General features: G+C 34.2%; 1 protein-coding gene across 4 annotated transcripts in view; it reads right to left on the bottom strand.

The window, feature by feature from the left end:
* LOC150092429 (uncharacterized) overlaps positions 1-12,859 on the bottom strand; it is a 366,960-nt gene that overhangs the window by 156,645 nt on the left and 197,456 nt on the right. For all 4 annotated transcript variants that reach the window (XM_090415095.1, XM_090415093.1, XM_090415094.1 and 1 more), the window contains one exon: positions 7,554-7,775. In XM_090415095.1, coding sequence (XP_090271221.1) covers positions 7,554-7,775 — 222 coding nt within the window. The remainder of the gene's footprint in view (positions 1-7,553; positions 7,776-12,859) is intronic.

Below are 12,859 nucleotides of genomic sequence, written 5' to 3' on the forward strand. Positions count from 1 at the left end.
AAAATATCAGAAAAACTGATACAAAGAGAAAACGATATTATCAGAAAAATAGCTTACGTGAAGCATTTGACCTTTATGCTTTTCATATTTAAAATTATATTAACATGTCAGGTTCATACTTGGGTGTCTGTCAATCCTTTATTCCCTGGAGATACTAACTTTCAGCATACATATGCAGCTTCTGCATCAAACGGTCACATCTTCACAAAGCTTATATGGCATGCTAGTCCAACTTCCGTGGTAGGATTTTATTTCTAAAATTAGCATTTGTTAAGTGTCTGGATGACACTGAATATCTCAAATGCAATTCAAACTGATTTCAAGTTATATATATCATCATCATCAAATTCCTGCTATGTACCCTTAAGGAGTGTACAGGATATGATAGTATTATATGAAAAATTTACATCATTACTAATTTCCTATCTACAATTTTCCTCCAAATCAGTCTGTTACTTGTCAAGACTCCAACATTCTCAGATCTTACATTTCTATCGTCTAAGGCACTTTGTACTGTATCAATCCACCTATATCTTGGTCTTCTTTAGAGAACACTTATTTTGCTAATCTTTCCTCGCCCATTCTGTTTACGTGACCTGAGATTAGCTCTGCTAACGCATTCCTGGATGCTGACAATGTAAAGTTCTTTCCTAAAATCCTCGTTTTTAATATGATATTGCCATTGATGCCATCCATTCATCTCTCTAATCTTTCTCAGGATACTCATATCTGCAGTCTCTAGTCTTTGGTCAAGTGTTTTACTTCTGACCCAGCTCTCAGATCCATAAGTTTAAAACTGTTTTGAATACTGTCTTGTATAAAGCTAATTTAGTGTTCCGACTAATTTCTCTCTTATTCCATATAAATTTATTCAATCGACTTCCTACCATACCAGCTTTGTTGATTCTGTTGTCTATTTCTATATTTAATTTACAATCTTCACTAAAAAATCTTGCCTAAGTAGCTGATTTACTTGTTCCACAGCTTCTCTGTTCACAACACAGTTGACATTTTCAACGATTCTTCTTATTTTCATTGTCTTTGTCTTTTTATTGCTAACCTTCACAGCATATCTATTACAACAGTTATTCAATTTAGTTAGGGAATCTTGCAAATTTATAGCGGATTTATTCAAACGTATAACATCGTCTGCATAAAGCAAAGAGCTGACATTAACATCTCCAATTCTGATATCATGTTTAAGACCACTTTCCTTCATAATGTGATCCATATAGATAATGAATAACAGAGGGGATAATGTATGTCCTTGTCTCACACCAGATTTAACATTAAACCATCTTCCTGTTCATCCTTCAATTCTAACTGCTGACTTACAACTCAAAAATACAGACTAAGTATTGCTTGATATAATGCCCCATTGACACCATATAAATGTAGCGTATTGAATAGCTTCTCTCTTAGCACCTTGTCATATGCCTTTTCCAGATCGACAAAACTAAAATACAGATCTTAGTTATATTATTTTTTATTATTTGTTAACATCAAGTATACTTGCATAAATCTCACCAGGAACACTCAGTATGGAAATACTTCTGTAATTCTCACATTCAGTTTTTCCCCTTTTTTTTATATATATACGGGAACTATGAGAGTTCTACTCAATCATTGGGAATTAGTCCCTCTGAACTATGTAGCAGCCACTAAGATTTTTATACAACCATACTTCAGCATTTCTGGTCGAATATCATCTACTCCTGCTGCCTTTCCACATTTCAAGCCTTTGATGGCTTTTTCCTACTTCAAGTAGGATATGAATTCCTGACTGTATGCCTGTTGAGTGTTTTTTTCTTCTTGACACTGTGCTATCACCGCTTGTTTCATTTAGCAATTTTTTGAAGTAATTACTCCATACTTCAAGGATATCTTTTTCTCCCGTTTTCATGTGGCCTTTATCAACTCCTTTTACAGCACTGTTTCCTCCATTTCTAAGCTTCTTCAACAACCTCCAGAATATCAAGCCACCTTCTTGATATTTATTTTCTATATTCTTGCCAAAGTCCTCCCATGACTTTTGTTTAGCTAGTTTTACACACTGTTTAGCTTTCTTACATTTGTCTCTGTATTCTCTAAGAGCACAAGCTGACCTATTTGCCAGGAACGTTTGTTATGCTTTCTTTTTTTCCTTCACTGCCTCTAACTTCGTGTGTCAACCATGGAGTTCTGATTTTTCTATCCTTGCAGAAAACCTCATCACATGCCTCTCTGGCTGAATCAATCAGGGTTTTCTTCACGGCTTGCCACTGAATTTCCAAATGTATTAGTGGCTGTTTATTATTGGTTAGTTATCTATATTTTGCAAAACAAATCCCTTTTCCTCTCCTTGTCTTTTTTTTTTTTTTTTTTTAATTATGCCATCATAAATTCACTTATTCATGTCTAGACTTTATAAGATCACATGCCTATTCGCTCTACCAAGCAACTTATTGGACACACATTACACAAATGTCAATTATTAATAATTTGTTTGCTATTAATGCAAGTATTTCTACTCATACTTATTCTTTCCTTTCCCATTATAATGGTTCACATATTTTCACTTTTGAGTAATTCAAATATACCAACCAAATAGAGCATTCTCCTTCATTGTTTTCTAATAAATCCTAAAACAAACAGATACCCCCACTCTATGCAGATTTGTTTACAATTAATTGATAAATTGAAGTATTCAAAGTTATCCTGCAATTAATTCCACTGGACCAATTACGATGAGTGCTGATGTACCATACACTCTCAAAGCTAACATAAAATTTGACAGAAATGCAATCATACAGTCAAATTGACATGAATTGTGTAATGCAGGTTGCATAACCCACACAACAGCACATGCAACCAAAATGGGCACGTGACCCCAATGAGATATATCGTATGGTGATATACAGACATGTATAGTACAGTCAAATCTCACTATAAGAAACTTGGAAGGTCAGAAATTGTCCCCTCTTGTGATGGGAAAGTTTGCTATAGTAACTTTTATACTGAGCGAGTTTGTCATGTCTGCTGGGATGAGTTTTGACTGTAATATAATTGTATTCTTAATATATTCACATCAGGCAGTATTTTATATGTACTTGTCATCTAGCATACATATTTTTGCATAAATTGTCTATATGTGGTATGCCAATTTCAAGTTTTTTTTTTTTTTTTAAACAGAATTTGTTTAAAATTCATTTATGAGGTGTCTTCATGATATGGAAAATCTCAAAAGTAATTTTTCTTGTTTATTGTGTGGATTTTACCATACACATTTCCTTTTTAAAATATTATGAATTACATAAAAGGTTTTTGCACCAAGTATATAAGAATATCTAGCAATATTTACATGTTTTATGATTATATCACATTGCATTACCTACAAAAACAAAAGAAAACGACAATTATTACAATCAGTAGAGTACTGTCCATCTCCAATCTTTAGAACTGCACCTTCATATGGTAGTATGTCAACTTTGAGCTATAGTTTTACTTAGAATTCTAGACTTCTATTTAATTTAATAAGACATTGTTTTGAGAACATGTAAAAATATTTAAATACCTTCATGTAATTTTTGTTTACGGAAGATTTTGCAATTTGTTAAATAAGAGTAAAATAAAAGATGTACAATTCATTATATTTATTAAAATGAAATTCAATAATAGAAATATGGCAACAGTGGAGTACTTTCTCTGTTTAAAACACAGGTGAAACTATTTTCCAATTTAGCAACAAGATGTATATACCTACCTACATCATTGGAATTAAAATAAAGTTTTCCTTTTTCTGAGTGCATGAAATATTTATCAAGTGTAAAACAAATTTCATCACAATTTAATCAGTCCACCATTACAAAATAATTGCTGTTTCATTCACAGAGTAGCAAATAAGAGAAGACAGCATATGCTCTATTGTAATAAATTTAGTTTAATCCTTTATCCAAGTGTGAGCAAACAAAGTTTGCGCCTGAAAGTATCTTCAGGAGTGGGGTAAGGTAGTGCAACACCAGGACGACTCCTTGCAAAGGTGGAGCAAGCTACCAACACTCCTATCTCAGTATCTCCCATAATGCAAAACACATCTCCTTGCAGATATGTCTAATGTTATGCATTAAGGGTAGGGCCACAACCCAGGATAAAGGATTAAACTAAATTTATTATACTCTAACCAAGTGAAAAATAAACTTTCAACATCTTTCTCTAAATCCAGAGTAATTTATTAAAAAAGGGTGGCACACAATGTGGCAATTCCTATAGGTAGAGATGACCTGCTAATGCTTCTGCCTGGTATCTCCACTTGGGCCTGGCTCCCACTGAAGAGACCTCAATAAAGGTCGAAACTAGTCTGGGTTGTGGCCCTTCCCTTAATACATAACATTAGACATATCCGCAAGGAGATGTGTTTTGCATTATGTGAGATACTGAGATAGGAGTGTTGGTAGCTTGCTCCACCTTTGCAAGGAGTCCTGGTGTTGCACTACCTTACCCCAGTCCTGAAGATACTTTCAGGTGCAAATTTTGTTTGCTCACACTTGGATAAAGGATTAAACTAAATTTATTATATTCTAACCAAGTGAAAAATAAACTTTCAACATCTTTCTCTAAATCCAGAGAAATTTATTAAAAAGGTGGCACACCATGTGGCAACTCCTATAGGTAGAAATGACTTTACTAATGCTTCTGGCTGGTATCTCCACTTGGGCCTAGCTTCCACTGAAGAGACCTCAATAAAGGTCGAAACTAGTCTGGGTAGTGGCCCTTCCCTTAATGCATAATATTAGACATATCCGCAAGAAGGAGATGTGTTTTGCATTATGGGAGATACTGAGATAGGAGTGTTGGTAGCTTGCTCTACCTTTGCAAGGAGTCGTCCTGGTGTTGCACTACCTTACCCCAGTCCTGAAGATACTTTCAGGTGCAAACTTTGTTTGCTCACACTTGGATAAAGGATTAAACTAAATTTATTATATTTTAACCAAGTGAAAAATAAACTTTCAACATGCTCTATTGTGATATGAAACAAATAGTGATGGACATGGGGGGGGGATGTAAAATAATGGAATGGATGGGGAAAAAGGGAGAGTTATAAATGATAAATAAGAAGAAAAAAAATTTTTGATATCATCCAAACCTAACAGCTCTGAATGCATGCCAGTCTCAAAATTCTGGAAAACAACTGCCATTAACTGTTTCCACCTCTAATATTGAATAAGTTAATTAATTCTGAATGACACAAGATATTAATTTTGTTCCTTTGAACTGTAATGGTGCATCCTCCTGATAACTTTGCTATAATCGAAACATAAGTTAGTAAGCACACGGCATATACATTTTGTGATTCCTATTTTCAATTTAATTAATGGACATCTCTTTTCTGGCTTAAAACGTGCATGAGTAACAGTGGAAATATACACGAGGTTTTAATAAATTACATTTTTCTATACATGTTCACATTCATAAATGTATACATTATATGTCTAATATATATTTATATTATGTAACGTGAAGCTTTAAAACAAGCTTCATGTTACATAAAGCAGTCAGTGGGGAAGTTTTAATTTTGATGTATGGAAGCTAGTCAGTGTGAAAAATCTGATAACAGAATAACAGACTGCAATGGCCATCTCATATGAAGAGAGACAACTACCACAACACTGTTGCCACTGTACAATTTCACAAGCTTCATGTAAGGCATCCTGTGAATCTTAAATTGGGTTCTTTTCTCCTAAGCTTTCTATTTTGATGCACAGATCACTGCATAAAATCTGACCCTGGTCTCAGATTTTATTTTATTTTTTTGCCATTTTGAATTCTTTCATAGGAAAGGAACAAAGGGGGAAAAAAAACAATTACACAACATTTTTATTCAAGAGTCTAAATTACAGCTGACAAACGTAGAAACTTTTAAATCATTTTACTAACTATATACACGAACACATGCGTGCAGTGTGCAGAACTTTTGAAATCACCAGTGTCACAGTTCTGAGTAAACATGGGCTATGAATAGATAGTATCAATGGCAAAATCCTATTAAAAATTCAGATATCATTATTCAGGAATGAGTTAGCAGAGTTAATTTAAACTGGTATGGTCACTTTGGCAGAATTAGACAGAAATTAACAAAACTTTGATGGTGGGGATTTTTTTCTTTGCTGGCATGGGGAGGTGGAGTTTATCCCAGAGGAGTGCAAGATCTAGAAAGAAGACAGAACTGGAACCAATATTGAAATCCACACAAAACGAAATTAAGAGGGATGAATGAAAAATCTAATGCATTAGTATCAATAACGCTTGAGGGAAAGGTTACGTAATATGATTCCCCCAGGGCCGGTATCATTAGGCGAACCTAGGCAACCACCTGGGGGGGGCTTCAAGGCGTCAGATTTTGCTATGTAGTTCAGGGGAAAATTACAGCCTTTGAAAAAAATTAGTAAAACCTTGATTAAAGTTTGGTTCTCTTTTAAATATATATGAATTTCAAAAAATTACTTCAGCAGAACTGCTTAAAAAATTTGACATTGGAAAATTAGTTAACCCATGATAATTCTAGAGATATTGACGGAACAGATTTATGTAGTGAATTACAAATAATAGCAAGGTGAATTCCAGAAAATACCTCTTCATTAGATGTCCTGTCATAGATATGCAAAAATAATTTAGAAAATAGTGTTCCAAATGTGTTTATTGCTCTGAGAATTTTTTCAACATCGCCAGTATCGGCAGCAAGTTCAGAAAGGAGTTTCTTGAAATTAAAACTTACACTCGCTCTACGATGGCTCAGGAACGACTCACTGGTCGTTCCTGAGCCATCGTATAATTATCGGCAATAATATCTATAGAGCATGAAATTGCATCTACAATCAATATAGATGAATTAATTCAAAACTTTGCCAAAGCAAAAGCCTGAAAGATTAATTTTTCCTAATTTTTGTGTTTAAGATGTAATAATTTTCTTGTTATACAGATATTAGGAGTAATCATATATGTATACAAATATATTGGTTTTGATTAATAAATTTTTCTAATGTTCATAATGATATTATTTTTATAAATATCCACACGTGTAAGGTGTACGTGTGCTTGTGTAAGTATGACAAAATATATATAGAGAGACAATGTACAGGGGCATCTAAATTTTTTTTGCCTAGGGGCATCAGATACTCTCGGACAGGACTTTGGATTCCCCTAATCTAGAGAATAAAGATGGAACATTTTCATAGCCACATCAGGTTTTCAAATAAGCATGATAGGTCTCACAGTAAGAAACAATCTTTCATAATTTCAGAAACCATTTCCTCAGTCAGATTTCAGGAGAGAAAGTATGCTAACCACAGGTCAATGAAGGGAACTTATTATTAAAAAATCATATTTCATGGTAAGGTGCACCCCCCCCCCCACAACTTCATGTGAAATAAAGGTCCAAAACATAACTCCTAATCTGAAGGACTGTTTAAGTCAAAAGAGAAAAATCACTTTCAACCAATAAAGTAATAGCTATACTTTATTAATATATATATGGTTTCATTCAATACACACATTAAACTACTGAAGAACTTAAATACCTTCTCTGATTTCTCTGGGAAACTTTTAACTTTTTCTTGTCCAGTTTGTTTACTCTGTTCATATCGCTTTTCTTCTTCTTCCCTCCTCTGTCTTGCCCTCTCAACAGCTACAGTCATCTCATCTGACTGCTGTTTACGTCTCTGTCGCCAAAGCTCATCATCATCAGCCAATGATGTTGGCCGAGGACCGGATCGACCAGATCTGGAGGGATATACTGCATGCTATTAAAAAGAGAAAAAATTTAGTAATGAGAAAATTAAGATGTTTATCAATTTTTGTCACAAATGCAGTTTGTATTTATGGTAACATGCCTATCTAGTTTGATTAAAGGATTTAGTAGTCCCATTTTCTTTCACACTCAAAACAATATGTTCACAAATAGTTATAAATGGATTTAAGATTAAAATACAGCACTGAATTTATCTCACATCACCTTCTAATCTTTGGACTTTCATTTTGAAATAATTTTAACACAAGTGAGCATTAACCATTAAAAATCAGCAAGCAGAAAATTTTAGAAACCACCCAGAAGTTTATCTAAACATTGAATCCAATGGGGAAGAATGGTGGATGGGGGCTGAGGTAACTGGTGGAATTGTAAGAGTCTAATAATTAAATGATCCATTCCAAATATTATAAGATACACAAAAGCTAAAACTTCCTAACGCACACAGCAGAATTTAATACACCACCTTTGTAATTTACATTTTACTTTCATTCAATTACCAGCAAACAGGCTTCTGCAATGAATGATATTTGCAGCAGATTCGTTTCAATATTTTAGTAATGACACCAAATCCAAAAAATATGAAACTCCCAAAACCAACACTGCTCCTCCTCCTCCACCACTTACACGTGATCACTTACAGAACCATATAAAAAACTGAAATCCCATATTTACTCCCTGAAAGATTAGACTCACCAGATATCTGCCAGATACTATGCAATAATTAGCTTTCCTAGTATGAACAGGCATGACAACCAACATCCAAATTGCAGAAAGCAAGGATTGCATCCAGTTCCATCACTGTGGCCACTTAGGACTTGTTGACCATGCCTTGAACACCCACCACAGCAGGGATGGTGAAACTATGGCACATGCAACAAGTGATGCATTGGATCCCAATGATACTTATAAAAAAAACTAAGCCTATTTATGCAAAAATAGGTTTAGTTTCAAAGTTATGGTGAATCCAACAGGAAAACCATTATGCATTGTTTGTGAAAACACTGACTTCATAAAAGACATGATCTTAATACACTATAAAACAACATCAGACTGAAATAGAAGGAAAACTGAAGATGCTAAACCTATTTATGCAAAAATTATTAACCAAAAACCAATTTCTAGGAGGAAAAAAAAAGCCAAAACATCGTTATTTTTTTTAAATGATTTTATTGTTTCATGGGTATCTTTTGCACATTCATTTGTTTGATCTTGTGGTGTCAAGCATTACTAACAGTGGTGCATTGCAGGCTTTTGTAAGTCACTTTACAATTGATACTCGTACACTATGGAGTTGTGTTTTGTTAGTCCTTTGTGAACATTCACAGTTTGTACTTTTTCGAAAATTAAGCTTTGTTATTGTTATCCATTACAGTGCAAAAGGAAATGAGCAAAAGAAAAGCAGGTGATAAGCATGAATTCAATGATCAGTGGGAAAACTGATCATTGAATTTTTGAATTTGAATCATTGAATTCAAAGTTATTTATGGTGAATCCATCAGGAAAACCATTGTGCATTGTTTGTGAAAACACTCACTTCATAAAAGACATGATCTTAATATACTATAAAAACAACATCAGACTGAAATAGAAAGAAAACTGAAGATGCTTGGATCTGAGTTATTGAGAAAATGTGATTAAGAAAAAGAAAGAAAGAAATTAAAAGACAAAATATGTTTGTTCAAAGTTAATATGTTAAAGAAGTTTGGAAATGACAGAAGCATCTTACAAAATTTCTTTAGCATTGGCCAAAAAATGGTAGTCTTTCTCTGATGGAGAGGAAATCGTTAAGCCTTGTCTTCAAATATTTGTAAGATGTCTTAGTGATAAAAATATTGAAAGGGAAGTAACTGAAATTGCTGTGATTGATTCAAAAGTAAAAAAAATTTCTGCTGCTCTCAGTAACTAAATTAACTCTAAACATTAAAAGCTTGGCAAAATCAAAAGAGATTCAGAACTTATTAAAGTAAGTAATTTATGTTGTTTTTATATTAAATCAATATATCATGTCTATATTATTTTAACAGGGAGTTTTTATGGATACAAGAGTTGTATGGTGCATCTGAACTGGTAAATGGCATGCAATGTAAAAAGTTGGCCATCCCTACCCCAAAGAATATGATGGGAAAAAAAGCCCACTTTATTCCACGGGAGCAAATTTAAATATGAAAGATTTTTCTTAGAATCTGCTTCAACCAAAAGCTACCAAAACCTAAAATTTAGTTGTATGAAACTGGCTAAAATCTGGTAAGCACTCATCCTTAGAACTGCAGTCCAAAGCAAGAACACATATTCTAGTCCACTAAGCAGGCTAAATAGCTAGTGCTATTCAGAGCATTGATTTACCATCACTGTTCTATTTTGGGCATACTTACTCTATGTAGTGCCTACATGAGTATATACATTTGTTCATTGTTCCCTGCTGGCAATTTGACTTTGCCAAATTATTGGAAATACTAAATTATACTAATTAATACAGTGTACATTGGAATTTCATGAAATAATATTGATATGAGAGCTAATTCAATGGCAAAAGTTATTTTTATGTGCAAGTAGCAAAATGGCATATCACCATATTATAATACCTCTGGATGATATGTATGTATATTTGTGGGAGGAGAAAGAACTAAAAGCAAAATTACAGCTGCTGATAAGTTATATTCTTCCTTTCATCCTTATTTTATCCAAAGCATTAACAAACTTTGCATATGAATTATCATTATGGCTAAGCTACTTATGCGAGGACCCACCTTCATGCTGTCTCCTATAGCCCAGTAACAATCCTACATCGAAAGAATGTCAAGCACAGATATCTGAAAGATACCTGTGCTTGACATCAGACAACTCTTGACAATACACTACCATTATGACTGCACAACAGCTAGCAAGCATCTCACACTCTGTAAATGAAAAATTCAACAGTCAAGAGTTTTGGAAGCTGCAATCATTGTGACTGAGCAGTCTCCCCCCCTCCCAAAACACACTGTTCATCTGATACTGGAAGGTGACTACCGAAAGGTGCCTTAAAATAGCCAGCTTCATTAACTCCTCACTAGATTCAATGAGATCACTATTCAGCAGTCAAAACCAATGGATTTACTTAGCAAGTAGGAGAATGCTAACTGGTTGATAATGCTACTGCAGACCAACCTGAAAGGCATAACTGCTTCTGTTGTCTATGAACTGAAGAGATTCAAAATCTAAAATGAACTTGTCAGCCATGTCAGAACAAGTAACCAACTGAATCAATGAATGACCTTACAACTAAACCTTATATGCCGATACTCAAAATTTTTGTCATATTGGACACCATTTTGTGTAACATCCTAAGACAAGATAAGTGGCTTCAAAGCTAAAATTCTGAACACTAGAAAGAAACAAGTAGTAAGGAACATGTGGAAAACTCAAATTTAAAGAGCATGGACCTATGACCCACAGAGTTTCACGAAATGAGGAAAACTGACCACATTCGTCATCCTAATGATGTGTCTATCAGGAGAGAAGTGACTAGTCACTTCTCTCCTGATAGAGAGAGAAGTGACTAGTGTGGCCACTGCCTGACTGATCATCTTACTTGCTTTATAATGGATATCAATATTGATCTTATGAATGGTTGAGATGCAAATTCCAGAAAGATCCAATATTTCTGGAATTACCATGTTTGGTACATAAAACTCAGCTCCTTGATTATATCATTCTTGGCCACAGGCATTGCAATGTGCTATTCAGTTTATTATCTTTCATTCTTGTCAGTTTTTCAGTTCTGGACATTTTTGAACATCTACAGTCTACAACTGGCTGCACTGTAGGATTTTCAAAAATCCTACAGTGCAAGTATTTCAACAGCATCAAGTGTTTGGTTGCACAGGTTGGCAATTAAGCTTAATATCCCTGTGACCTGCAAAGACATCTACTTGGAGAATTTCAGTGTGATTTCAGGCCATCTTCAATGTACAAATTCCAAGTAAAATGTCATTTCTGTCTCTCATTCTAAAAAAGTAATCTCTATAATAAGATAAACAGGACTCTAAACATGGCAAGAATAACTTTTGTTCATTCATATGTTCACTGGACATCCATAGATGCCATGTGGTCACTCCGATGCTTGGTGATGTGCCACACCAGGCCTCAACCATGTACTACTGTTGTATACTTTTCTGGAATTACATAAGGCTCTCAAATCTCATTAGCATTGTAGTGACAAAGACTAAGAGGATGTAAACATCTCAGATATTCCAGTAGAGAAAAAAAATTGAAATGAGATTATGATCCAAATTATGAAGAGGACAGATAACCTCAGTATAGCTTAGAAGAACTGATGGTGGCTGAGCGGAGAGAATTGTCAGGTATTCCAGTTATTAGATTAAAAGAATGTTTTGCTTCTGATGTCACTGTTACACCAATGATCTGAGCTTCTCTTTCAGTTTAGTGAGTGAAACTGCTTTAGGTTGTTGCTTACAGCAAGCACTTCAAGGCTCTGTCTCCTTTAACTTGTCATCAATCAGAAAAATGGAACCAGGATGGAGAATGAACATTAAAGTCACCCAAGGAAGAAGAATTCACTTTAGAATAGATGTATAGCATTAAGAATTAAAAAGATCAGAGTGGATTTTGGACAGTTAAGATCGAGTTGGTGTTTATATCCTAATAAATAATCATCAAAAATGGTGTGAAAATCATCTTTCTTATTATACGTGCATGTGAGAGGGGGTTTGAAATACATTAAAAAAAGTACCATATTTGGTACATAAAACTCAGCTCCTTGATTATCTCAATTCTTTGTCACAGTCATTGCAATGTGCTATTCGGTTTCTTACTACCTTTAATTCATGTCAGTTTTTCAGTTCTGGACATTTTTCAACATCTTCAGTCTACAACTGCTATTAGAGTCAGCAAAAAAAAGGATAGCTCGTACTGTAAGGTGACATGGGATATATACAAGCAGACAGAAATATTATTGAAATAAAGACAATCCCAACAGCCATTTAAATATTACCAAAGATCAATAAAAGGCAATTAATGCTGCATTACTCCTTGTAGAGTAAAATTTGAGCTAGTTGCAGATAGTATCAACAATAA

Source organism: Typopeltis vanoorti, chromosome 26 (genome assembly GCF_054136105.1).
Source record: "Typopeltis vanoorti isolate ZY-2024b chromosome 26, IOZ_Tvanoo_1.0, whole genome shotgun sequence".
Taxonomy (NCBI): Eukaryota; Metazoa; Arthropoda; class Arachnida; order Uropygi; family Thelyphonidae; genus Typopeltis; species Typopeltis vanoorti.